The sequence below is a fragment of the Dermacentor variabilis genome, chromosome 2 (assembly GCF_050947875.1).
Source record: "Dermacentor variabilis isolate Ectoservices chromosome 2, ASM5094787v1, whole genome shotgun sequence".
In the NCBI taxonomy this organism is placed as follows: Eukaryota; Metazoa; Arthropoda; class Arachnida; order Ixodida; family Ixodidae; genus Dermacentor; species Dermacentor variabilis.
The window spans coordinates 51,138,188-51,162,772 of record NC_134569.1 but is presented as its reverse complement, the minus strand read 5'-3'; the positions used below and the strand labels follow the sequence as shown (position 1 = coordinate 51,162,772).

Sequence of the window (24,585 nt, the reverse complement as noted above, 5' to 3'; positions counted from 1 at the left end):
AAATGGTTGGTGAAAAAAGATCAGAAGTTATAGAAAAAGAAAAAGAACGAAAAATGTTGCTGGAGGGACCTGCTTGTGAGCCGTAGACACAACGGGCCGTCGCAAGGAATATATCACTGGTTCATGAATACTTTGTTAAGCGCAAAAAGACAGACACAAGAAAGACGACAGGACAAGGTGTCGACAGGACAAGCGCCTTGTCCTGTCGTCTTTCTTGTGTCTGTCTTTTTGCGCTTAACAAAGTATTCATGGATTCGCACCAACTAGCCCGCCAACGCATTGTGCTGAAATATCGCTGGTTGTAGGCTAAAAGGTGAAGCTGCTGCATGACTAGACTGCTAATTAAAAGCAGTAAATGACAGACTACAAGCAAGAATCGCCGGTTGTAACGTAGACTCGAGTTGAAAACAGAGTTTGCACTACCCATTTTGTTTCTGCGTCGGTTCAAAAACTGTTTTTCTTTTTGTTTCACGCAGACCCCTGATAATTTGCAATGCTGAGTTTTGCAAACAAAGAACAGTGACCAGACTTTAACGGCTGGCTATGGCGAAATATTTGGTTCGCTTCGATTGCTCGAAACTAGCGAATAGTTCCTTTTCGAATACGAACAGCTAGTGCAAATGTTAGATTCGCATTCGACGCTTCGGATATTCCCCCATCCCTAGTTATTCTGTAATTGTACACGCGATGGAGTTCAATTGAAATTGAAGTGGTGATTCAGCAACACCCGCTAAGAATGGGCGCATCATATCCTTCTATACCCACGAGCAAAAAAATATAATTTGTGATCGCAGGTACCAATTCTGGGCTACCCGGCAATCCTGCGAGGCGGCGAAGATGCAAGACCTCGACGTGCCCACGTGGGAGACCTAGGCCCAGCCAACTAAACTGCTGGTTTCGATAAAAGTTTGTTCCTCCTCCTGCGCTTAGTTATGATCCGCCGTGCTCCAGGGAGGCTTTTTGGGAAAGAATACATTAACCGGAACGGTCAGTGCAGTTCTATGAAGATTTCGATAATATATTGAACCTGGTGATAGTAACAGGGCCCCTCGTTTAAGTGTACAGGCGTCTATGGCTCTTGCATATACGTATAGAGCGCTGCAATGCAAGCAAAGAGTGATACCAAAGCAGCTGTACTGTGGTGAAAATTGTGTGACTTAACGTGTTAAGGTGACTATATATAGCGTGACTTACACGCAGTCTTTCCAGTTAAGTGGCAAGGCCAGAATATCGCTTTCTTCGCCTCGTGGAGCGGTGTGCGCGCCCTCTACAGAGAAGAGTGTAGACGTCTGCACGTGCCTTCAGTGTACACAGACGTCCTTCAGCTCTACAGTTATAACACGTGCCTTAAGGTAATTATGAAGTTAACTGGTAGACCCTATAGATAACAAATCGGTGAATTAATTATCAGACATACTTATCAATGTCCACAGCCGCTAATAATGCGCTGCTGAAAAAAAATAATAATGCAGAGGGCATCGCACATGATTAGGGAAGTAGTCGAATAGCCGGGCCTGCCGCCGAGTCACGTCACATTCATTTGCTGTAGACGATGCCGGCATTCTGCGCAGAACGCGGCTCTCATTAGGCACGAAGCCACTTGACCACGCACGTCCGGTGTACAGCATCGACAGTGTTTGCTTGGTGCCAGGAATCAGTGTTGCGTTACGTCCGCCACGGTAAATGAAAGTTTATTGAAAAATGACATCAGAGCATATCCTCACCCGAGAAAAAAAAAGTGGAAGGTTGTCAACGCTCACGCGCCGAGAAAGCACGCCCGCGCCACGCTGCGCACGCTAAACCACGTGACCTCGCTTCGGAGAAAGGGAAACTCAACGTCTCCGCATCAAGTGCGTGGAGGCGAAACGGCGACGACCTTGTCACGCCCGAGCGGTGACGTCATTCTGTCAGATTAGGAAAAACTGCCACGGTATCCAAAGAAAGCTATTGGCCCTAAAATGCTCTTTATGTGCGCCGCACTGTCTAAAATATATTTGGATCCCTTTCCCCCGTGTACGGTAGCAAACCTTTGTCAGGTTATAAACGGCCCTGCTTTTCTCCTTGTGCGTGTGTGTGTGTTTGTGTACAGCTTGTACATACGCACCCAGGGGTAGGCAACGGAGCCGTTGCCCGGTCCAGTGCCCGTGGCTGGCGCATCGAAACCATGCGACTCCTGCCGCAGCAGCGTGTAGGTGCGCCCGTACAGCGGGAGGCCCACGATCAATTTCGAACGGTCGGCGCCCCGCTGCACCCAGTACTCTGCCGACCAGGCCTGCGAGAAGAGCGCACGGGGTTATCGAACGCTCACTTTCGGAGAACAGCTTCCTCCCGTAGACAGTTTGAGCGAAAAAGAAAAAGCGCGAGAACGTTTCTATCGAAACGATTTCGTCGCGAAGCTCCATAATTACACACGTTCTCCGAGTTATTCGTATCGAAATTTCTCGGATTACGCCCGCATCGGTGCCGCATGCTTCCGTAATAAAAATACAGAAAACATGAATTTACTCACATCGATCGTTTCTTTTTTCAAGTGGGGTGGTAACGACACGAAACAATATGATAATATATATATATATATATATATATATATATATATATGTCAAGGTTACATATAGGACAAATTGATGAGCACACAAAGATCACGCTAATAAGGGTATAAGGGTGCCTTATGGAGTTACGCCTGACTTATAAGGGTTTAAGGATATTTTATTTTGACAATGCAGTAAAGCTGATGCTGGTATTTATTCTTGCACATCTCTGTCTTGAGATACTGCTCAAATAACAATTGTATGTTGTTCGCTAACACATAAGAGCAAGCACGATATGTGTCGCAAATGCCGGCAGGTTGGCGCTTATTCATGCAAAATACACAGCCGCTCACAGTTCCGATCGGTGACCTCGAATGCACTGGTGTAAACACCGATTAGGTCGCTCTTAAAAAATGAAATTAAATTGGGGGGTTTTACGAGCCAAAACCACTTTATGAGGCACGCCGTAGTGGAGGACTCCGGAAATTTCAACCGCCTGGGGTTCTTTAACGTGCACCTAAACACACCGGTGTTTTCGCCCCCATCAAAATGCGGCCACCACGGCCGGGATTCGATCCCGCGACCTCGTGCTCAGCAGCCTAACACCATAGCCACTGAGCATAGCCACTGAGCGAGATGCAGCTTGCGCTACCTGTCATCTGTTTGATATCATGTGTGCGCTATTTTGTTAGTTATACGGTTACGACATTATAATTTGGCGATTCTTATGTTGAGCTCGCGCCAGCATGCAAACTTTGGCGCATAGGAGAGCTTTTCCATTTGTTTAGTAAATATTCATACATATAGCAGTTTAATTGTACATGATGATGACATACAGAATATTTATGACTTTCTTAAATCATATTTTATCGCTGCCCAAAGGGCCCAATCTTGTAATTGCACCCTTTTAAGATCTGACATTGCTAAAGGTATGATTTTGCGAATTACGCCCTCACAATGGTGTTTGTTCATTGAAAACACCCATTTTGAGGGGGTGCAGAGGCATGAGTTACAAACACATAAAACACCGTTATGTGTGTGAATTAGCTTGCGGTGTGCATGTATGGAATAAAAAAAAAAAGTAAGAAGAAAGACGAAAAACACGACAGGAGCGAAATAACCTTGCTGGCCGGAAGCAACATTATTTCAGTTTATTTTGATGACAACTACTGTAAAATAACAAGAAAAGAGCCCGAACATGGTATCACGCTAAAAACACAAGTTTGGAGATGTAGGCACTTATAACACCACAGCCATCGCAATTTCTCATAATCTGATATTCGATTTCAGCGTTTTAAGGTGCCCGAACCCGCACAGTTCGCACACCGTTTCTGTTTTTGCCTGTATCCCGTATCTCGTTGTGCTGTAATTATCTTTGGAAATGAAGTCCGAACAACGCGGCCGTCTACAGGTACGTAGCCAGGGTCTTTTTCGGGTGTTGGGGAGGGGGCGGCGCTAAGGTTCTATTATTCTCCGTTAAGTTTCCCATGCTTGCTGCATAACAATACAACTATTATTTTGAGCAGGCCTCTGGCCTGCCTGAAGGCATGTACCACCCTGCACTTGTCTGCATGGGGCCGGCGTTCGTAGCCGACGTTCCAGGCATAAAAGAGACCAGGCCGCCGGCCGGAAAAATTCCGGGGGAGGGGCACAATTATTTCGAAGTACCCTTCTACGCTGAATAATTATATCGTGGTTTTGGCACCTAAAACCATAGAATTTATGACTTTTCCAAGTGAAAAGCAAGAACAAGGCACGTGATTTCTGTCGTGCGACCTTGAAACACTGATAAATGAACACCGTCGTTGCAGACATCTAGCCTAAAGTATAAGTCCATGCGTTCGGATTGTGAATATTTCCTGCCTGTACAAGTTTAATGCCTAAATGTTTTGCTGAAAAACACATTTGTATTACGTTCTGTTACACAGCGACCCATACATGAGCACAGCAATGCGAGAAAGCAGTATATAGCGGCACATGTCACCAAGACAAAGGGAAAGCTTATTGCCAAAATATATAGCTGTCACTATATATATTCCATCCCCCTGGTTATATATGACTGGTACAATCAGTGCAAATACAAAGGCTGAGCCGCAACATGAGAAAACTCCCCAAGATTACTTTCCTAACATTTCGATGCTCATTGCGTGCTATTGATGAAAACTACACACAGGGTTTGAGCAGGCTTCTCGTCGCCTTGAATAAATGACTACGAGGACAAAGGCCTAGTGCTTCGGAAAATTTCGTGAGGAGCGTTTCACACGAACACACAAGTTTAAGTATATTGGCTTAACAGAACAAAGTTCTTGCAGACTTTGTCCTGCGTTCTCGGTCGCGGGGAAATTAAGACACAGTTGTCATTTTTCCGTTTAGATAGTGCGCAAAGGTGTGCAGCATACGGGCACGGCGGAGTGTTTTTGAACATAAAACTGTCACGCAGTTTTCATCTTACGTTGCGAGCCTCAGAAGTTAACTTAGCGAACACGTCTGCAGCACCGCGCAAATTACAAACACGACGCAACACGACAGCGCCGCACTAACTAATGCACACACATGTACGGCCGCTTCAACAGCTACCACACAATATGGCGTTAGTGCCGCACGGGCCTGATGAAAGGGTGTCGCCACCCTGCACGGCGGGAGGCGGCGCTGACATCGAGGTCCCCCTAGAGTTACTGTATATGCTGTACAGTAACTCTAGGCCCCCTAGGAAAGAAGCGCTAGGGAGGAGCCCGGTTGCCACGTGACGCGTTTTCCGGATCTATACGAATTTGTCATGGGTAATGCACTATGTTTGAGAAAACTACGGAGTGCTGTCCTAATAAAAAACCAGAGAGAGAGAGAGAGATGGAAGAGATGAGAAAAGCAGGGAGGTTAACCGGAAGATAGATATCCAGTTTGCCACCCTGCACTGGGAGATAGAAAGGGGTAAGGGGTAAGGGGAGACAGAAAGATATTTAAAAAAAATGCACACACATGAAAAAAAGTGGGGGAGGGGAAATAAAAAGTTAGAAACAAACACACAGGAACGCAGGAGTGTCACACTCGTTCAAGCTGGTCGCTTGACCGGGCAAACCTCAGTTGTGCCTTCACCGCCTTCTGGCGTGAAGATCGCATCAGCCGGCGCTCCAAGATTGTCTGCTCAGAAAACGGCCGGTCATCGAGGCGTGCCAACGCCGTCACGAGCGACTATCTTTTAGAGCTGTAGCGAGGACAATGGCAGAGGATATGTTCGATTGTTTCATCGAATGAAAAGCTAAATTAGCTTTATAGGCATAACGTTAATGAAAACTAAATTAAAGTTGTATGCCTATAACGTTCACAAGAATGCAATAGAAGGTTATGGCAAACACAATGGTGCTATTGCGGGTGTAGAGTGCGAGTAGATGAAACAAAATAATAAGAATAATATTTGGGGTTTTACGTGCCAAAACCACTTTCTGATTATGAGGCACGCCGTAGTGGGGGACTCCGGAAATTTTTGACCACCTGGGCTTCTTTAACGTGCACCTAAATCTAAGCACACGGGTGATTTCGCATTTCGCCCCCATCGAAATGCGGCCGCCGTGACCGGGATTCGATCCCGCGACCTCGTGCTCAGCAGCCCAATACCATAGCCACTGAGCAACCACGGCGGGTCATGAAACAAAAGACGGTTGGTGAGAACAATGAAAGCAATGGCGACATGACGTGGCAGATTGTGGAAGAGCGTGACAAACTGTGTCTTTAGAGGAAAGTCGCGAAACGTATTGTTTGTTGCTCAAGACAACGGAACTGACCGATAAAGAGGGGACAGAATAAGATAAGTGATTTACAGCTATCTTCGATAAGACGTGCTGCGATGCTTGTACGCATGTTTTTCTCGTGTTTGTTTGCGCCGATGAGTGCTTACGCTTGCGTGTGAGCAAGTAGAGTTGATTTGATTGTCAGCGGCCTGCTTTAGTGTGTTTGTGAGTTAGTATACTTGGAGCCCCCATAACCATCTTTAAACAGAAGTCAATAAAATTTTCTGACCTTATTCATGTGTGCGTCTACCTTTTTTTTATCCGTTGTTGTCGCGCAGTTCCGTGGCCCTTCTTATCGGGTAGGTCGAAAGCGCAAATTCAACTACTGGTACTTGCACTAGACATTCGCTAATCAGGGCTGATACAGGACCCGTGCTATCAGGGGTGCCACTGCGAGTTTTCCTCGGCAGGCATGGTTCTGCGGGCAGTTACACTTCGGAGCGAAGAACTGGGCCATACCGCATTCAGAAAGCATTCTGTACACGCTGGATCGCATCGTGTGGGGACAAGCGCCGGCCACTCGTGATAACAGACTTCCAGAACGAAGGCGGCCGGTCGTTACGAACTGAAATTTATTGTTAAATTTGCCCTTAAATAATAAGGATGCATCCACCGTGTAGAAGCGACTGACGAACGATTCGTGTATCATTTTTCGCGCAGTGCGAGAAAAGAGGTGGGAGCTTCATTGCTGCGACGTTTCACGCAAATACGACTCTCATTGCAGGTCGCCAGTTCCCATGGTTTCGGTTAGATCACTTCCAGCTATACCACAGAAAGTCGGACTGCAGTATATCTATTGACTTATTTATGTTACCCCCAGATATTAGATGGGGTAGAGCTACAAAGCAACACGAAGTAAAAGGAACAATTACCGCAATAAATCGCTGTATGCAGTAACGGCTCCTAACTATACAATATTAAGCGTGACTAGTTTGCAGTTGTGATTTGTGGTTAGCTTAACTTGGTGGTGTGACCAATTTCAGACTTTATGCACATTTTCTCTTTATGTCGAAAAAGAGACGCAGCTTCGTACGAAAGGCGAAACACTGATAACGATAGAAAAACATGTTACACAATCGCACGACGTAAGATTTGCAGTTTTATTGGTCGAATTTTATTGCTGTAAGCATTTGGCTAACTAGCTAAAGCACGATCACGAGCACTCGCTGTGACAACGCTGTTATAATGAGGACTGCCGGCTTGTCTTAAAGAGAGCGCTTCGTGCAGCCACTCGCTTCACCACGTGGTCTGTACCACGTCTCCAAAACTCGGATTGCGCGACCTCCAACTAGCGCGCACGAATACACGCGCCATCTCGGCTTACAAAGGCTACCCGCCGCAGATGACCTCCAGCGTAAGGCGCGTGGGCCGCGCTAATGCACTCAGCCGCGCCGATGGGCATGGTGGTGGTGGTGGTGAAAAACGTTTATTTGCTCTATTTACATATGGAGTTAGCGGTGCGTCAGATGGCTTCTTCCATCTTGATTTGCAGGGTTGGTGCCCCTAGTCCAGGGCCCCACTGAGGGTAGCTGCCGTGCGAGCACGCCTTACTAGCCCTTGCTGGACTTTCAGGATGTCGCTGGAAAGCATCCTCTCCCACTGTTCCGCACTCGGGTTTTCTATTACGGTTATTTCTTTTGCTTTTTGGCAGGCCCACGTGATATGATATAGCGTGGGCTTGTCCCCGCACCAGGGGCATGTGTTCTCATATTGGGTAGGGTAAATTTTGCTTAGAATGTATAAGTTCGGGTATGTGCCCGTTTGTAGTTGCCGCCAGATTACGGCTTCTTCTCTGTTGAGTTGTTTGTCTGGTGCCGGGTATCTCATTCTGGCGCCCCTGAAGTAGTTTAGCGTGTCAGCGTATGTTTGGCCTACCGGTTCTGGGTCCTCTATGGCGGCAGTGTTCTTGGACGCCCGGTTTGTTGCGTACCCTCGAGCTATCCTATCTGCCTCCAGATTTCCCTCGACACTCGTGTGTCCCGGTATCCAAACTATCGCGTGTTTGCTTTGCTTGTCTGTGGGTCGGCCGTTAGAGCGGAGAATGTTCAGCGCTTTGCGGCTGATCCTGCCATTCATGTAATTCCGGCATGCTGTTTGCGAGTCTGTTAGAATAGTTAGGGATTTGCCTAGTCGATAGCCCTCCACTGCCGCTAGAGCTACGGCCGCTTCCTCGGCTTCAACTACCGTGCAGTTCCGTATTGACGCGCTGGTGATTTCCCTGAGGTCCGGGCCAATCACCGTCGCGACTTTATGCTTATTGCCTTCTCCTTTGCCGGCGTATGTTGCGGCGTCAACATACACCGTTTCGTTCCGGATGGCCAGTGTCCTTTGCACGTACTCTGCCCTCGCCTCCCTGCGTGCCTTGTGCAGGTTCGGGTCCATATTTCTGGGTATTGGTGCTACCCTGATGGTACTGCGGTACTCGTCCGGGATCGTCATGTTATCTTGTACTTCTCGTAGGGTTGATTCGCCGCCGTACCTGACTAGAAGTCTTCTACCGGTTTCAGTTTGCTGTAGTCTTTGGAATTGTGTGATCCTTTGGGCTTCTTGCAGTTCCTCAAAGCTGTTGTGCAGCCCTAGGGCTAGCAGCTTCTCGGTCGACGCTGTTTGGGGTATTTGAAGCGCCGTCTTGAGTGCTTTCCTTAGGATGGTATCGATTTGCTGGATTTCGCTTTTGACACAGTTGTAGTACGGTAGGCTGTACACCACTCTGCTGACTACTAGGCTGTTTATCAGCTTGAGTGTATCTGCCTCCTTCATGCCATATCTTCTTTTCGACACCCGGTTTATCATTCTGGCGACTTGGTTGACTGCAGTCTTGGTTAGTGCCAGGGCGTATGTGCAACGCTGGTTTGTTTGCACCCACATCCCCAGTATTCTGCATTGCGTCACTTCCGGGATCTGGTGTCCCTCCAGGTAGATTTTCAGGGGCTCGGCCTCGTCGCTGGCCTTGCGTCTCCGGCGTACTCTCAGGAGCTCAGATTTCTCCGTTGAGCATGCGAGTCCTCTTGCCCTGACATATGTTTCTACGCATGCTGCGGCCTCTTGCAACTTCAGTTCTTGGTATCCTAACGGAGCTCTTTGCGTCCAGATGGTGATATCGTCGGTGTACATCGCATGACGTATACCCCCAATTTCCTCTAATTGTTTGGCCAGTCCTATCATTGCCACGTTGAAAAGGATGGGCGAGATAACTGACCCTTGCGGTGTGCCTTTGTTTGGAGTGCTGAATTTTTGTGATCTTAGCTCTCCTAGCCCGATGGTCGCTGTTCTGCCCGACAGGAATGCTTTGACATAGCCGTGTGTCTTTCTGCCGCAGTTCAGGTTGTCTAGGCCCGTTAGTATGGCTTCGTGACTGACATTGTCAAAGGCGCCTTTGATGTCGAGTGCCATGATGATATTTTCTCCGTAGCGTGGGATTTCGCTGAGTATTTCTTCCTTTATCTGCAGCAGCACGTCTTGTGTCGACAGCTTGGCTCTGAAGCCAAACATGCTGTGCGGGTATAATTCGTTATCGTCCATGTAGTCTTGAAGTCTCTTCGTAACCACTCTCTCGTATATCTTGCCCAAGCATGATGTGAGAGAGATTGGTCTGAGGTGCTCTACTTGGAGTTTCTTTCCTGGCTTTGGAATCATGATGATTTCAGCGTGTTTCCATTCTTCTGGAACTGTTTCCGCTCCCCAGTGTTTGTTGAGGTAGTCGGTTACGGTAATTACGGTAATTACGGTAACGGCAGGGCCAGAGGAGGAGACGCGCGACATTGGGCGTGCGGGAAGATGTCACCCATCAAGCCGTTCTCAGCTCATGCTCGAATGCTAGCGCTTGCACCCGTTGTTAACAACGCGTGGACCGCTAATTTTTCTCACGCTCGGCCTTTATTCGGAACATCACGGCGACGACGAAAATTCGCCCGTCCGTATGTATGCTACCGCAAGTAAGATAGAGAGCAATAAGAGGGGGGAGGGGGCGGCGGAACCTTTACCCGAAGTTTCGAGTGATATAGTGCAAATTGTTACACGATAAATATTGCGGATAAGAGGTGTCGGTCGGTGGATCTAAGACGACCCAGCCTCGCAAAGGCATGGGAGCAAATGGGCTGCTCGAGCGCCACGTATTATCGTGTGCTGGCGGCTGCGGTCTGGACGGGGCCTCCGAGATATTCAGTGGAGAACAACGCGAGCGCCGCCCAATCTCGGAGGCGGCTCGTGCGAGGGATTGACATGGCCTGGAGACAAACGCGCCGCAGTAGTGAACTTGTATAGGCCACGTGCACCGCCTATAGAGGCGCCACTGATGGCCACCTAGCGGCCGCTTCCAACAATACGCGCGTGAGCAGTAGCAGACGACAACGCTTTGCAGCAAGGGTGACTGAAGTTCGCGGCTGTGATTTGTCCTTTCTTCGGGCGCCAGACTGCTTCTTCTGCGGTGACAGCTGTAGGGAAGACGCAGACCTCTGTAGGAGCGGGTATGAACAAGATGTTACCGGTGTTTGGGGCAACATGGGCCACATACGCGCCAGGTGCGTCCCGCAGACAAACGCCATGAAGACCATTTACATGAAGTGGAGCTCATGTAAACTAGCCGACAAATTTTGTTGACTAATGCGATGTCTCGACCGTGTTTTTTTTTAATTCTACCCTTGTCGTAATGCTGCTTCTGCACCTCAATAATAAGCACCCGTCGTTAGTGCATACTTAGATAACAAATCCGCACGGTGGGATGTCTGCATATGCCGTTGTGATTTTTCTGCCGATGAATACATGTGACGCCGCCGAATAAGTGTAGTGAAAGTCACCTGAAGAAGAATAATTGCGAATTTATTGATAGAAACGCGTACACTATAGTCAACGAAGCCACCAAACGCACGGGTTAATAAAAGCGCGTGTTAGCGCTGTACCGCCGATGAACTGCCGTTCGCGCTGCAGTTTTTGCAATTTTAAATTCCCTAAGGGAGCTGCTTGGAAACGTACAAAGCTATAGTCTGACTAACTTTGCAGTATTTTTTTTAAATGTTACTAGAGAGAGGTGCCACATGATATATTTAAAGGCAGAGCAGCGCCAGTCAAATTAGATCCAGCGCTGGCGGCAAGGCCGGGTTTAGTCCTATGCGGCGTAAGCATAATAATAAATAATTCAGTGAGTACAAAATTCACTTGCAAGAAGCGACTACGTTGTGAAACAAACAAATCACTCGGCGTGTTAAGTCTGCTCAGACAGCATCAAGGTGTGATGACTTTCCAAACGTGACGCGAACTATTCAGCGAAAAATGGATCAGCGAAAAATGGAATAAAAATACCATATGCAGCAACTATTAGCAATTCTCGCCCTGAGCTACCTATTTTCTAAACACATTTCCCAAAAAACCACAATATCTAAGATGCCCTCGGGAGAAATGAATAAAGCTGTTAAAGAAGCACTTGCTTGGTGTCATTCCGATAAGACACAGCGTGATTTATACCCTTTACAAACGAGCCAGGGTGAAAACATCGCAGCTCAAAAGAATCAAGAGTTATGCATGAAGCAACTAGCAACAGTTAAACATGTGCGAAGCCAAGCATAAAATACATGTAAAAACATGAAGTGCGCGACAGCTGGTGCGAGGATTCGCATTGTGTTTTATGGTAAAGCTACATAAGTTTGCAAGAACTGAAATTGTTAGTTTTATGTGGCCCGGTATGCGAGGATTCGCATTGTGTTTTATGGTAAAGCTACAGAAGTTTGCAAGAACTGAAATTGTTAGTTTTATGTGGGTCACATAAAACCGGGCCACATAAAACTAACAATTTCAGTTCTTGCAAACTTCTGTATCTTTACCATAAAACACAATGCGCTCATGCAGTCGTGCTGCCTAGCTAGCCGAACGCGGTAAAGAAGCGGAAAACAAGTAAGCGGCAAACGGCATTCCGAACTTTAGCGAAATGCCTTTAAACCGCATGTTGCACTGCAGACGAACTTCGTCGCTTACGCGACTAACTACAATCGAGTAAATAAATAATAATAAAAAAGGAAAAACACCGAAACGACAAAGGAAAGGATGAGAACAAGAAATTTCGCGCCGAAGCGACGATCCATTGCCACGGTTGCTCCTGCTGATGAGGCTTTGCGGGGAATAATTAGAACCGTATCGCCGGCACGTTTTCGCCGGTATTTGAGCCCCCCACCCTGCAACAATTCTTCTTCGACATTCTTCGGAAGCTTTGGCCATCCCACACATGCGAAGGGTGTTGCCTATTTTGCTCTGAAAACACAAATAAGACGGAGAAGCACTATCAGCGACGCAACAAACTACGGCGTGCTACGGCGCGCGGCTCGCTCCTCTCCCATGCGTTCTGCGCAAGGCCGCCACCAGTGGCGCGGCCATCGGCGTGTACGCCGCGTATAGCATGACTGTGTGGGGGCGCACGCGAAGGGGAAGGAGCCCGAGACGGGACATCCGTGCTGTAGTGTGTTTTATTAGAGGGTTTTAGTTTAGGGGACGCAAGCGGCTTGCGTAATCAAGAACTATAGAAGCCATGGTACTGCGCATGCGCAGACCCCTACGTTCGGGTCAGCGCATGCGCAGTACCGTCGCCCCTAGTTCTTGCGTATAGGCAGGCCGCTTGCGTCCCCTAAACTAAACCTCTCTATTCACTCTCTAAGGAACTGCGGCGGGCTAGCGCAGGAGGCGCAGACGGCCGCGGTGAGGGATAGGAAAGAGGAGAAGGAAAGAGCGCGCCCGTCCAGCGAGCGCGCGCGGGTGTCCGATTGTCTGAAGCACGGTCTAAAAGTATTCGTACGCCGTAGTCTGAAGTAAACAAAGAGGGCTGGCGCCGCTACCCGACGCGCGGATCGTTGTGCCGGCGAAGGCTGGCGCCGCTACAACTGCGTAGACACTATACACTATGAAGACGGAAGGCTTCACACTGGACACCTTTGATTTCGCCACTTCCGTACGATCAGTACAAATAAAGAAATCACGGATCGAACGTTTCTGCACGATTTACATTTCCACTATATATATATATATATATATATATATATATATATATATATGGGAAAGTTCTCTTCCCACAGAGCCACGCGAATATTTAATTTAGACCAAGCGCACGTTGCACGGCAAAAGACAGAGATTACTAGAGAATAACTCACCACGTGAAGGGTGGAAAAAATGCTTTTTTCCACTTTGCGTCTAAACAAGGGACTGTTATGGCCAGTGAACGGCAGGTAAGGCTCGTACATGTGGTAGTCGTAGGACATCAAATTGATGAAGTCAGCGTACCTGCAGGAGGAGGAATAAAGATATACCTGTAGCGCGCCGTGACGCAGGATATTACACAACTACGCACTTGTTCGCACACCACACGCATTGCCGAAATGGGGGAGGAGATATACGTAATAAGCGAATGGAATAGCTCTTGACAAATTTAGTGTAGAGTAGCCAACGTTACAGAAAGGTTTCTAGAGGAAATTGGAAAACGTATATTGCCTGTGCTCCTGCCAAAGTGATAAACATTTCTTTTTGTGTGCCGCTACATTCTTGAGCGTTTTATTTATTTATGTTTGTAGCCTTGTTTCTTTGCGTGTATATCGAGTGCATTGCCTGTGCATTGTCTGCACTGTACACCCACGCCTTTAATAATCCCGCCCGTGTGTGGAATTGACAGCATACCTGAATAAATAAACACCACATCACCTCCCCCCCATATATATAGTCATATCATAAGAAGCCAACAAACATTGACACCAGGGACAACATAGGGGAAATTACTTGTGCTTAATAAATGAAATAAAGAAACGATAAATTAATGGAAATTAAAGTGGAAGAAAAAACAACTTGCCGCAGGTGGGAACCGAACCCACAACCTTCGCATTTCGCGTGCGATGCTCTACCCATTGAGCTACCGCGGCGCCGTTTTCCCATCCACTTTCTTGGATATATATATATATATATATATATATATATATATATATATATATATATATATATATATATATATATATATATATATATATATATATATATATATATATATATATATATATATATATATATATATATATATCCAGGAAAGTGGATGGGAAAACGGCGCCGCGGTAGCTATATATATATATATATATATATATATATATATATATATGCAATGTTCTTGTTTCTAAAGGTGATCGTCAACTGAACGCCTAGCTTTACGAGCCTTATGCTTAAGTTTAAAGTTTCTGTTTAATGTTTCCATTACTACCTATTTCTACACATTTCTTTAGCACTGTCCGATTTGCTCTTGCTTTCTTTAGCGTTGATATAGAGGCTAGAAAAGAATGACCCTCCTTGCGCAGGCAAAACTCACCGCGATATGACTCTGGCATCGTAGCCTGTGTCGATGAGCCCCGCCGTGGCTGCCACAGCCACTGACAGCAACAGTTCGTTGCCGTGAGATGCATGCGACTCGTTCTTGAAGGACTCACGGACTTCCTGAAAAACAGGGTTCCTCTCTGCAACTAAACTTAAAGGGACGCTAAATATAAACGGTAACTTAGCTTATCCTTTTAAAGTATTCTTTCATGACCACAGTTTTGTTCATGTGGAGGAAAAGCGTTGATTGTTATAGCCAGTGTCAATCTAAGATGCTAATCTAGGAATGTAGTGGGAAATACCCATCACTGTCCGGCACACAGAGACGCGCCAGACGACTACGTTCGCTAATTTCCATGACGTCACCACGTAGGCGACCTTTCAATATTGGCGTCTCCCGGGAACTATGCATCGGAGCGTGGAGGCATAGAGGGCAAGCGAAGTGCCGCTTTGTCGGCGGAGCTTGTACTGAATTCTTAGGTTGTTGCCGAGTGTGTGTAGCCAAAGAAATGACGGCTGAAGTTGCATCTTTTTGAATTTTGCGGAAGTAAACGCTCTCAAAATTTGCTGGGTCGAGTATTTGGTTCTTTTAGATTGCAATGATGTTGGTCTTTGTCGATAAACAATTAACTATAAACGTGAGTAGACGCTGTGAAAATTCATGTGGGAACTTCACCGTGACATCGCCACCAGTTTTTTGTTCTTGCATCTTTTCTGGCTCGCCGAGCCTCCAGTTACGGTAAGAGCGGCCGCTTTTCTAACGCAGTACTGTGATTTAGTAATATAACTTAACATTAATCTTCAGCGTCTCTCTAGCCGTGTTTATTTCGTAAGTGAGTTGCCTCGTATATGCATTCCCACTCTCTTTCGCAAACTTGTGTCGTGCATGTTCTATGCTTCCTGCGCGGTACGGACCTGACTGCCACTGTTGTGTGGCAACACGAACAAACATTAGATTGACGCCAGAAGCAGCAGCAGCAAGCTTCCGCAAATATGGGAAAGAGAAAGTGCCGGAAACAGTCACCTTGAGAAAGACGCCAAAGTTCTTCCGGTCATCTTCCGGCAGAGCTCCCTGCCCCGGGAATTCCCAGTCGATGTCGATCCCGTCGAATCCGTACTGGCGAAGGACCGTTATGACGGATGCTATAAACCTGTTCGAGCAGAGACGTGTTAGGACTCCGTGGGGAATCAATGGAGTGAAGCATCTAGGTTGTACGGGTTGCGCGGCGCCTGGACGTGCGCTCGTGATTACAGTGCAACAGCAGCTCCATAGCTGCTCGGAGCTAAATGTAAGAAGAAAAACAGAACTCGCCGCACTGAAGCACGCCTGGATTGTATAATAGGGAGAGTATCGCGACGTCTTCGTAATTATCTCAGCATCGCGAGTGAGCTGTAGCTTCCGCAGAACACGAAAGTGTTATGCCACTGGCGTTAACTAATAAAAATGCTTCGACCGCCTCCTTTTGGCGTGTTGGATACACCTTCGCGAAGAAATCTTACTTCACGAGGGTAGATATTTGGACTTGTGTGTGGGGCATAACACACTGTATACAACGCGGAAAGGACACGACGAAAACAGAGGAGGCGACAAACAGCGCGTCTCAAATTAAGAGAACAAAATAACAATGCCAAGCGTACGCGCGAGGGTTCGGTGTCAAATCGTTGCTGAAAATGTGAGTGACTCCCTTTATTCACCATTCAACATTCTGAGCTGACACAGGGCTTGCCTAACGTGACTAATCAATGATGTCAGCACAACTCCGATTGGTCTATTATGCAGATAAATAGTCGTTTACAACAACAACGCATAAAGAGTTCGAATTTACTAAGCATGGGCTTAGATAGGCCTTTCTTGGTTCAATAAAAAAAGAAAATAAAGAAGTTCAATAAAAAAAAGAAAAACGAAACGACAGCCCCTCAGTCTTCTTCGTCTTTATCGCGCTGTACAGTGATATCTTACTTCTGCGGTAGGAACCAAAGAAGCTGATGAAATTGCATATATTGTTCAAGCTTGCTTCATTAACCTAAACAACCATGAACCAGCCAGCCCAAATGTGTGCTCTTCTGCAGTTCATAAAGAGAGAGAAAACTATTTCGTCAGCGCGGCTCAGTGGAGACCTGGACTAGGGGCCCAACCCTGCTAAGAAGGTCAAGCGTCTGCAGCGATGAATACGAAGATCGAACGCTAAACCCTTAATGGACCAAATAGTTTTCTCTCTCTCTATGAACTGCAGAAGAGCACACACTTGGGCTGGCTGGTTCATGATTGTTTAGGTTAATGAAGCAAGCTTGAACAAAATATGTAATTTCATCAGCTTGTTTGGTTCCTACCGCAGAAGCCTCTCCATTATAGCGGCGTGGCTGACGTCGTCAAAAGCACCTTTTATATCAAGTGCCATGACTACGTTTTCCCCATTCTTGGGCATTGTCTCCAGGACCTCTTCTTTAAGTTGCAGAAGCACGTCCTGCGTCGAGAGGTTCGCCCTGAAGCCGAACATGGTGTCTGGGTAGAGCCTCTTGTTTTCTAGGTGTTGCTGGATGCGTTTCGTGACGATCCTCTCGTATCGTTTTCCCAGACAAGAAGTGACGGAGATTGGTCTGAGATTCTCGATCTGCAGCTTCTTGCCTGGTTTGGGAATCATGACTACTACGGCATGTTTCCACTCGCCTGGTATCTTTCCTTCTTTAAACATATTTTACCTGAGTATCTTTACTAAGCTTCACCGGGGGAAAAATAGAGTTGAACACATCTCTGCTTTTATACTCTCCTGTGTTACAAGATTATGATTTATCTGCAAAGGCTTCGTTTCGTGGTTGGAAGTATAAGCCACACAGTTAAACCATATTGTACTTTCGAGTGCGATTCCATTTCGCTACCAAGCGCGATGCGTTTTGGTTATATTTCTTTTAACGTTAGCGCTTAACCATTCCGGATCCATATTACACCATCGAGGCGCATGTTTGCTTTTTATGAGTTTACCTCGCGCTGCATCTGGAGTAGCACATTCAGCCTGTAACTGTAGGCTAGCGTCTCTATGTTTAAACGTCTCTTTCTCCATCTCTATCGCATGATTCTTCCCGGAACACTCTGAAACAGCTCTTTCGGACTATGTAGCGATTACGCCTAATTGGTCATACCACTGCCTAGGTGGAGCTACTCGAATTCTCAAAATCTGGCTTACAGTACAGAAAGCCTTAGTTTGTCCATGAAAAAATTCTTATGAAATACCGGAGACGCATAACGCGAGTAGCAACAGTTGTGGCTCCATCTGGTGACGTTGAGCTCAGCCAGCAAACAAAACTATTATTTCTGTAACAGTCTGCCCAGTTGCTGACGTAAAAGCGTGGGCAATAGCGGGACTGAGCTATGAAGCAGCATAAAGTCTAGTCCAAACACATTTCGTATAAAACTACTATTTGAAATTACGAGCTATTTTGTACTTAGATTTTGGTGTGAATCGTCGTTTAACAGCGTAATCGTGGATGTATAGCGGCTTTTCTCGCCATTATCTTTCGATGAGAATACAAGGATCAAAGTACTAGCTTTTTCTCACGCTTCTTGGTCGAGCGAAGAGCCACACATAGTCGTTCCCTGCGCTACCACTGCCGTTCACGTATCTGGTGTTTAGATAAGCACTGTACGGACAGGCTTTCCCTTACGCTCCAGACAAGAGCAACGGCGAAGGAACTCATACTTTTGTCTACGATCCGGCGCCGCGATGACGGCGCTGAAGACTCCATCGGAACCTGTCGCGCCAAGAGACAGCATCACCCTGAGCGAAGGATTGGCCAGCTTGAGGGCCACCAGGCGCTTGTACTGGGTCGTGTCCTCCGGACGCTGCGGCACCATCGCATCGTCGAGCACGGCGGCGAACCCGCACACCAGGTGCGTGCACAGGTCGGCCATCGGGCGGCTGGGGTCTAGCGTGGACGGCAGGGTGTAGTAGCAGACGCGCCGCATCGTCGCCCCACTCTGCCATGGCGGAACATGGTTCGACGGCTCGCACGGACCTGCGCCGAAAATCACATGGAAAGGGGGGGGGTCTATAACGTCCTGAAACTGGCACAGTGGGTTTTAAGGGACGCCGTGTACTGGAAGGCTCCGGATTGAATTTCGACCACCGGAGGTTCTTTTCCATTCACCCACTCTAAGTAAGCTATAGTGTTCTTGCGCCTCGCACCCATCGAATTGGCGCCGCTACGGTCAGAAATCGAGCCCGCGACCTCCAGCTGAGCTTAGCACGACGACATAAATGAGCACGATGGCGTAACCATTGAACAACCGTGCCATGGGCACGCCAAAAAATGCAGCCATGTTTTAACGGCCCCGAGAACACTTATAACCAGTGTTATACGACGACACCAGTTCTGAAATCCCGCTTCAAACCTCCGGGCATGCCCTGGTACTTTTCTGTGGCGGGTTAATTGACTGAAGCGTCACAGGTGAGCTACATGATGAAACTCGCTATTGCATGCATCACCTTCTAAAATGCGCTCAAAATGACTAGCCCGACTGGGGCAAAACGAAGAAGAGAAGAAAGGGTGCCGATTGAAAATAGAGTTTATTTGGGGTTGCTTACACTACATGCATGCCGCAATCATGTGTTGTTTAGCTCAAACAGTGCAGTTCTTTAGTCAATTTATTTTTCTCCGTACATGACGCGAGAGTCAGCAGACCCCCGCTCTGTTCGCCGACCCCTGTGCTTGGGTGAGTTTCGTAATCAGCACGATTGAAGAACTCTGCTTATAAACAACTACCTCCCTGAGCAACATTAACAGTATACGACAGATGTACCGTGAAGTGGAGGGCTCTGTAATAACTTTCACCCCCTGGGGTTCAACTTAATGCGTAGGGATATTTTAAAAAGCACTCTAAAAAGAACCAATATATGCGTTTAGCCCTATAAAGTATTGTTTCAGGACTATAGTTTTGTTAATTTCGAGATAATAGGTCGATTCTTAGAAGCGAAATAGAAGGTCAAAGTTCCTTTTTCTGTATTTCACGCAGGAACCACCGCACTGCCACGTCGGTTATTCTTCTTTATCGAATGCCAACGTTCCAAACCCGCCACACGTATAGAATATAATGTAGTGCATCTTTGCCCATAAAAAAAATTAACCATAGGCTACAGCAAACGCCGTCAAAAACTATGACGTCACGGTGATTTGTTGCACGAGCTTCAAAGTGGCGTCGCGACCTGTCTTTTGCTGTGGCGCTTCTTTTACCTTATACAAGCCTGTTTGCATCACAGGAGTGAGAATTTTAGTATTGTAGGGTGGTTTATTAACACAGCTCAAATATTTTCTTTCCACTGTTTGCTGTCCCTATAAGAGCTCCAGCGTTTTTGCATCTAGTCCCCTTTGGAAAGCAGCCGCCGTGGCCACGATTTCAACCCCCGAGCTCGTATACTCGGCATCGGAACGCCAAGGCCACTGTGGTAGGTAACGCGTAGAGTGCTACAAGTTGCAGTAGGCGCTGCTATGAGATTCGTGTCGGGGAACGGTTTCAGCGTGTTCGCAATCCGTCTCTTCTTTTGCTCTAACTGGGATAACATTTCGTGAAATGAAACAACTGTCATTACACATCACATTTCCTTTTTTCTTTGAGTCCTGGGGAGGTATTCTGTAAGAGTCCGCCCGGCGAACATGTTCATTTCGTCTGCTGATGAAGTGCTAATTGGCTGTGGCGCGTCGCAGCTGTGGACACGCAGCCCAGCTCAGCCAATCAGAGCTTCAACGGCAGACGAAATGGATATGTCCACTAGGTGGACTCTTACAGAATATCTCCCCTGGAAGGGCTGATGGAAGCGTTGTGTTATTGAATTTCTGAACGTTTCATGCCCCTACGTTCCGTGTTGGGTCCGTTGTTGTTCCTGCTGCACATGAATGACATTGTGTTCGCAATCCGTCTCTTTTTTGCTCTAACGGGAAAAAATCTCGTGAAATGAAACAACTGTCATTACACACTACATCTTCTTTTTGTGAATCGTGGAAGCGCTGGTGGAAGCGATGTGGTAAATGAATTTCCGCACATTTCATGCCCCAACGTTCCATGTTGGGTCCGTTGTTGTTCCTGCTACACATAAATGACATTATTGACGGAGGTAATCTTAAGATGAGACTTTAAGCGTACGACTGTGTATTATATTTTGTTATTAACTCAACTGGCGATCAGCTTAAGCTGAACAGAGAACTTCATGAACTGTTCGAGTGGTGCGACACATAGAAAATATCAGTCATGTCTGTAACAAGTAGAGTGCAACTCCTTCATTTAACTGTACAGGGATTAGGAACGTATTATCTCGAGTCGCGCATTACGAATACATCGGTCTTCATATTTGCAATAATATGCTCTGGAACGATCACATAACCATAATCACTAACCAAACAATGTCTAAACTACATTACTTGATATGTTCCCTTCGCAATTCTTTATCGGAAACAAAGCCTACAGCATACCTATTTACTTATGTTAATAGGTTAGAAAGAGTTCAAAATGAAGCACTGATTTGTTTTTAATCACTAGGGTGTGTGTGTAATGTATCGATTTCGGGATTAATAAGTTGCGAAATGGGCTTATTGGTACATCTTGAATGGCAGCAGTTGAGCGCTTAGTAGACACGAAAGGGCATTTAAAGACTGGCGCATATAACTTCGTGCATTTTTCAACAGGTTATGCTACTAGAGGGCGACATAGTCGCTCAATAGTTCCATTTCAGCCGAAAAAGGATGCGTTGTAGTCTATCTTTCCGCGAAAGATAATGGAGTGAAATGACTTCGATTCGCACGCAGTTGAAACAGAAGACGTAGGAAATTTGCAAAAATTGATTTCAAGCTGATCAGTCTTTTGTACACTTTCTTTTTGTTCTTTTTCTGTCTTTTCTTGGTACTACTGTTCTGTGTTTGAGAGACTGTTACATCATTTGTCACGCACTCTGCAACGACCGCCACTAGAGTCAGCATGCAGTATTGTAAAATAAAAACGTGATTATGGTGTGGTCATCACAAGACTAACTGAACGGCGACGACGACGACGATGACAACGACGACAACAACAAAATTGCATTACGTAACGCGCGTATAACTATAACAGTTATTGGGTCGTGTAACCTGTGACATGCCGGACGTTTTAATTTAAAGGTGTTTCAGAAAAAACTTTTCAACCTCTAAAGCCTCTCTGTGGCAGGAGACCAATACACCGCACGTCTATGATATACACTGAACACGTACTACAGTAGCGGTCACACTCACCGAGCTCTACATGCTCAGTGCGACAAACGCTGCACACGTATGTTTAGAGAGAGGTAATTTGCTTTATGTACAGTCACGTTAAACGCCTTCAGATGAAGATTATATGCAACAGGACGCTGTCTTCATCAGCGCGATATGACATTTTCTCCGCGTAGCATTCAAACATGAACGACAGTATACCCTTTACCTTCGCTTACTGAGAGGGCAACTGCTTATTGAGAATTTGTTACGCAACGACATGTTCATATACTATGCGGCCGAGGGCGGTTTCATGTCGTGTCAAATTGAACATCATCGTGCGTCTGCACTGGCTTTCCTTGTATTTGAGCTGCCACAGAATTACTTGAATTCGCAAGGCTGAAACATAATTTTGCGCAGAAAAAGACAAAAAGAACGAAATAAATATGTCTGTTTATCGCTGGCCCTTTTTAATATGTTTCAGGTGTTTCTAGCAACTTCAAAAAAACCTTAATTACTCAACCACCTAACAAACACAGTAAGTAAATCACGCTTAAAAACAAAGGTAGAGATAACAGACGAATTGGTTGAATCGTACGTACAATTATAATTTCTATTGCACGTAATCTTTGCTGACGAAATATTTAAGCCGAGATCACACGTACGCGTGCGGACGCGCGCCTCGTGAGTAATGGCGCTTTGCATCCACAAATACGCGCGGCAGCGCGCTCACGGGTCTCACTCACTGACGCCTTGGCAGGCGCAGCTTCGAACTTTGTTATCGACAGTGCTTCAAGATGCTTCGATAGCTATAAACGTAATTGTTATATTTTTTGATAGCTGTTAGATCAGTGCAAAAAGGAAAGAAGAAGCACTTCCTTGCATGATATAAATCTGCTTCACTGAGAGTTGAATGTTCCGCGCCATAGCCCCGTAGCTGCGTAGCCAGGCGCACCGACGCGAGGCAACCCAAGCGCGCGATAACAGAGAGGAACTGTTCCCCGAGACATTGGCCGAGATCACGCCGCGTTTCGACGCGTATACGATCCATGCCGCACCGTCTGCCCATGCGTGGGCGCGTGAACGCGAGTTTGCGCGCGTCCGTAAGCGTACGTGTGGTCTGGGCTGTACGGAAAGCTCAGAAGCAGGAAAGGAAATACGCCATCAGAAAACAACTCCATGAAGTCAGCAATACACAAAGAACGCCCCGAAAGGCGCGTCGGGAAGCTCACCTGTACTAACTGTTTCTTCTACTGCCAGTGCAGCTGCGACGGAGAGAGCCCACACTATAGCTGCGTGCCCTAAGCAAGCCGACCTCATGCTGACGTTGCTTCCTCGCAAAGAGCCGGGTTCGCGAACACGCGGGCCTGTCGTCCCGTTCTCTGTAAGCGCAGCAGCGGACGCTGTCGCCGCAACGGCTCGTCTTTTGCTTGTGTCAAGTGTTCCCTCTCGGGCGACGCGCGGGCCTAGCCGAGAGAGAGGAGAATCAGAAAACGATAGCAGAGAAGTCTGACGAAACGCGAGCACTGATGCCGCGGGTGGCATTCTTCTGCTGGCTGCCGCTGGCGTCGCGCGCTATGCCAACGTCCGTTCATTGGAATGCAACCAGCCGGCGATGTGCGCGGACTTGATGTATGCCTTCCGCCGTTGTAGTCGTCGCCAATACATGGCTGTTTACAATCAGCCTGCACGCTGGTTAAACGCCTCCTAAATAGCACAAGGCCTGTGCACTTCGACCCATGGCGTCATGCTACCTTGCCAGACTGGCATAGAACCTAATGGGAATTTATTTATTTATTTATTCATTTATTTAACATACTGTCAATCCCTCTTGGGATTATAACAGGAAGGGCAAGTACATATGGTAGTATTTACGAACAGAGAATATAAATACATTATATAATCATAAGTGTGTTATTGCAAAGGTTTTGGCTTCGCTAAACAAAACAATTAAGTAGTTCATCACAAATTCAATATTTGGGTACAATATACTATAACAAAGAAGAATCTGAAAAAACAAGAAACAAAACAAGAAAAAAGAAAAAAAGACACCTGAAAATACATGTGATATAAAATACCTAATGAACATGACAAACAGGATATAGTCATGCGTATGATGCATCATACAGGAAGAACACTCATAGATTAAAGTGTTAGGCTATGAAGATCGGTAATAAACCTGAGTATGTAATTCAGAGCTGTAAGGCAAGGAGATGTTCTTCCACTGAATTAGCAAATGTATCTAATGAGGGGCTGTTACTAATGGATTCACTCAGTTTATTCCGCTCTCTTATCGCTAAAGGAAAGAATGAATTCTTAAAGCAGTCGGTATGAAAAGAATGCTCATTGAGTGTTCGTGTGTTTTTATGCCGCGTTGGCCGTGTTTCTTTTCTGGAGATGTATCTAGAGGTATCAATATTAAGCTTGTTGTGTAAGAGCTGGTACATAAGTTTAGAACGGGCTAGTACAGCTCGGTTTTGTACTATTAGGATTACGGTTTTGTTAAGTAGTTCGGTGGGCGAGTCTGTTAATTTATGTTTATTGTATATACACCGTAGAGCTTTCCTTTGTACACCTTCTAGTTCTTTAATTAGTTGTTTAGAGTATGGGAACCAGATGACATTTGCGTACTCAAGGACTGACCTGACGAAAGTTTTCTATCGGTTGGTGTTAGTCAGAGGTGTCTTCCAAGAAAGAAAAGGCGTTTCATTGCAGTTGCTGTAACGTTATTTATA

General features: G+C 46.5%; 1 protein-coding gene across 2 annotated transcripts in view; it reads right to left on the bottom strand.

Moving 5' to 3' along the window:
* LOC142571822 (acidic mammalian chitinase-like) overlaps positions 1-23,313 on the bottom strand; it is a 42,671-nt gene extending 19,358 nt beyond the window's left edge. Inside the window, exons 1-6 of one of the 2 annotated variants that reach the window (XM_075680465.1) lie at positions 23,083-23,313; positions 18,337-18,652; positions 15,666-15,792; positions 14,637-14,761; positions 13,444-13,573; positions 2,105-2,272 (exon numbers count right to left, since the gene is read on the bottom strand). In XM_075680465.1, the coding sequence (XP_075536580.1) occupies positions 2,105-2,272; positions 13,444-13,573; positions 14,637-14,761; positions 15,666-15,792; positions 18,337-18,652; positions 23,083-23,170 (954 nt within the window). In that variant the 5' untranslated portion in view covers positions 23,171-23,313. The remainder of the gene's footprint in view (positions 1-2,104; positions 2,273-13,443; positions 13,574-14,636; positions 14,762-15,665; positions 15,793-18,336; positions 18,653-23,082) is intronic. The other variant, XM_075680466.1, reaches the window with a different exon arrangement.
* Between the last annotated feature and the right edge of the window lie 1,272 nt (positions 23,314-24,585).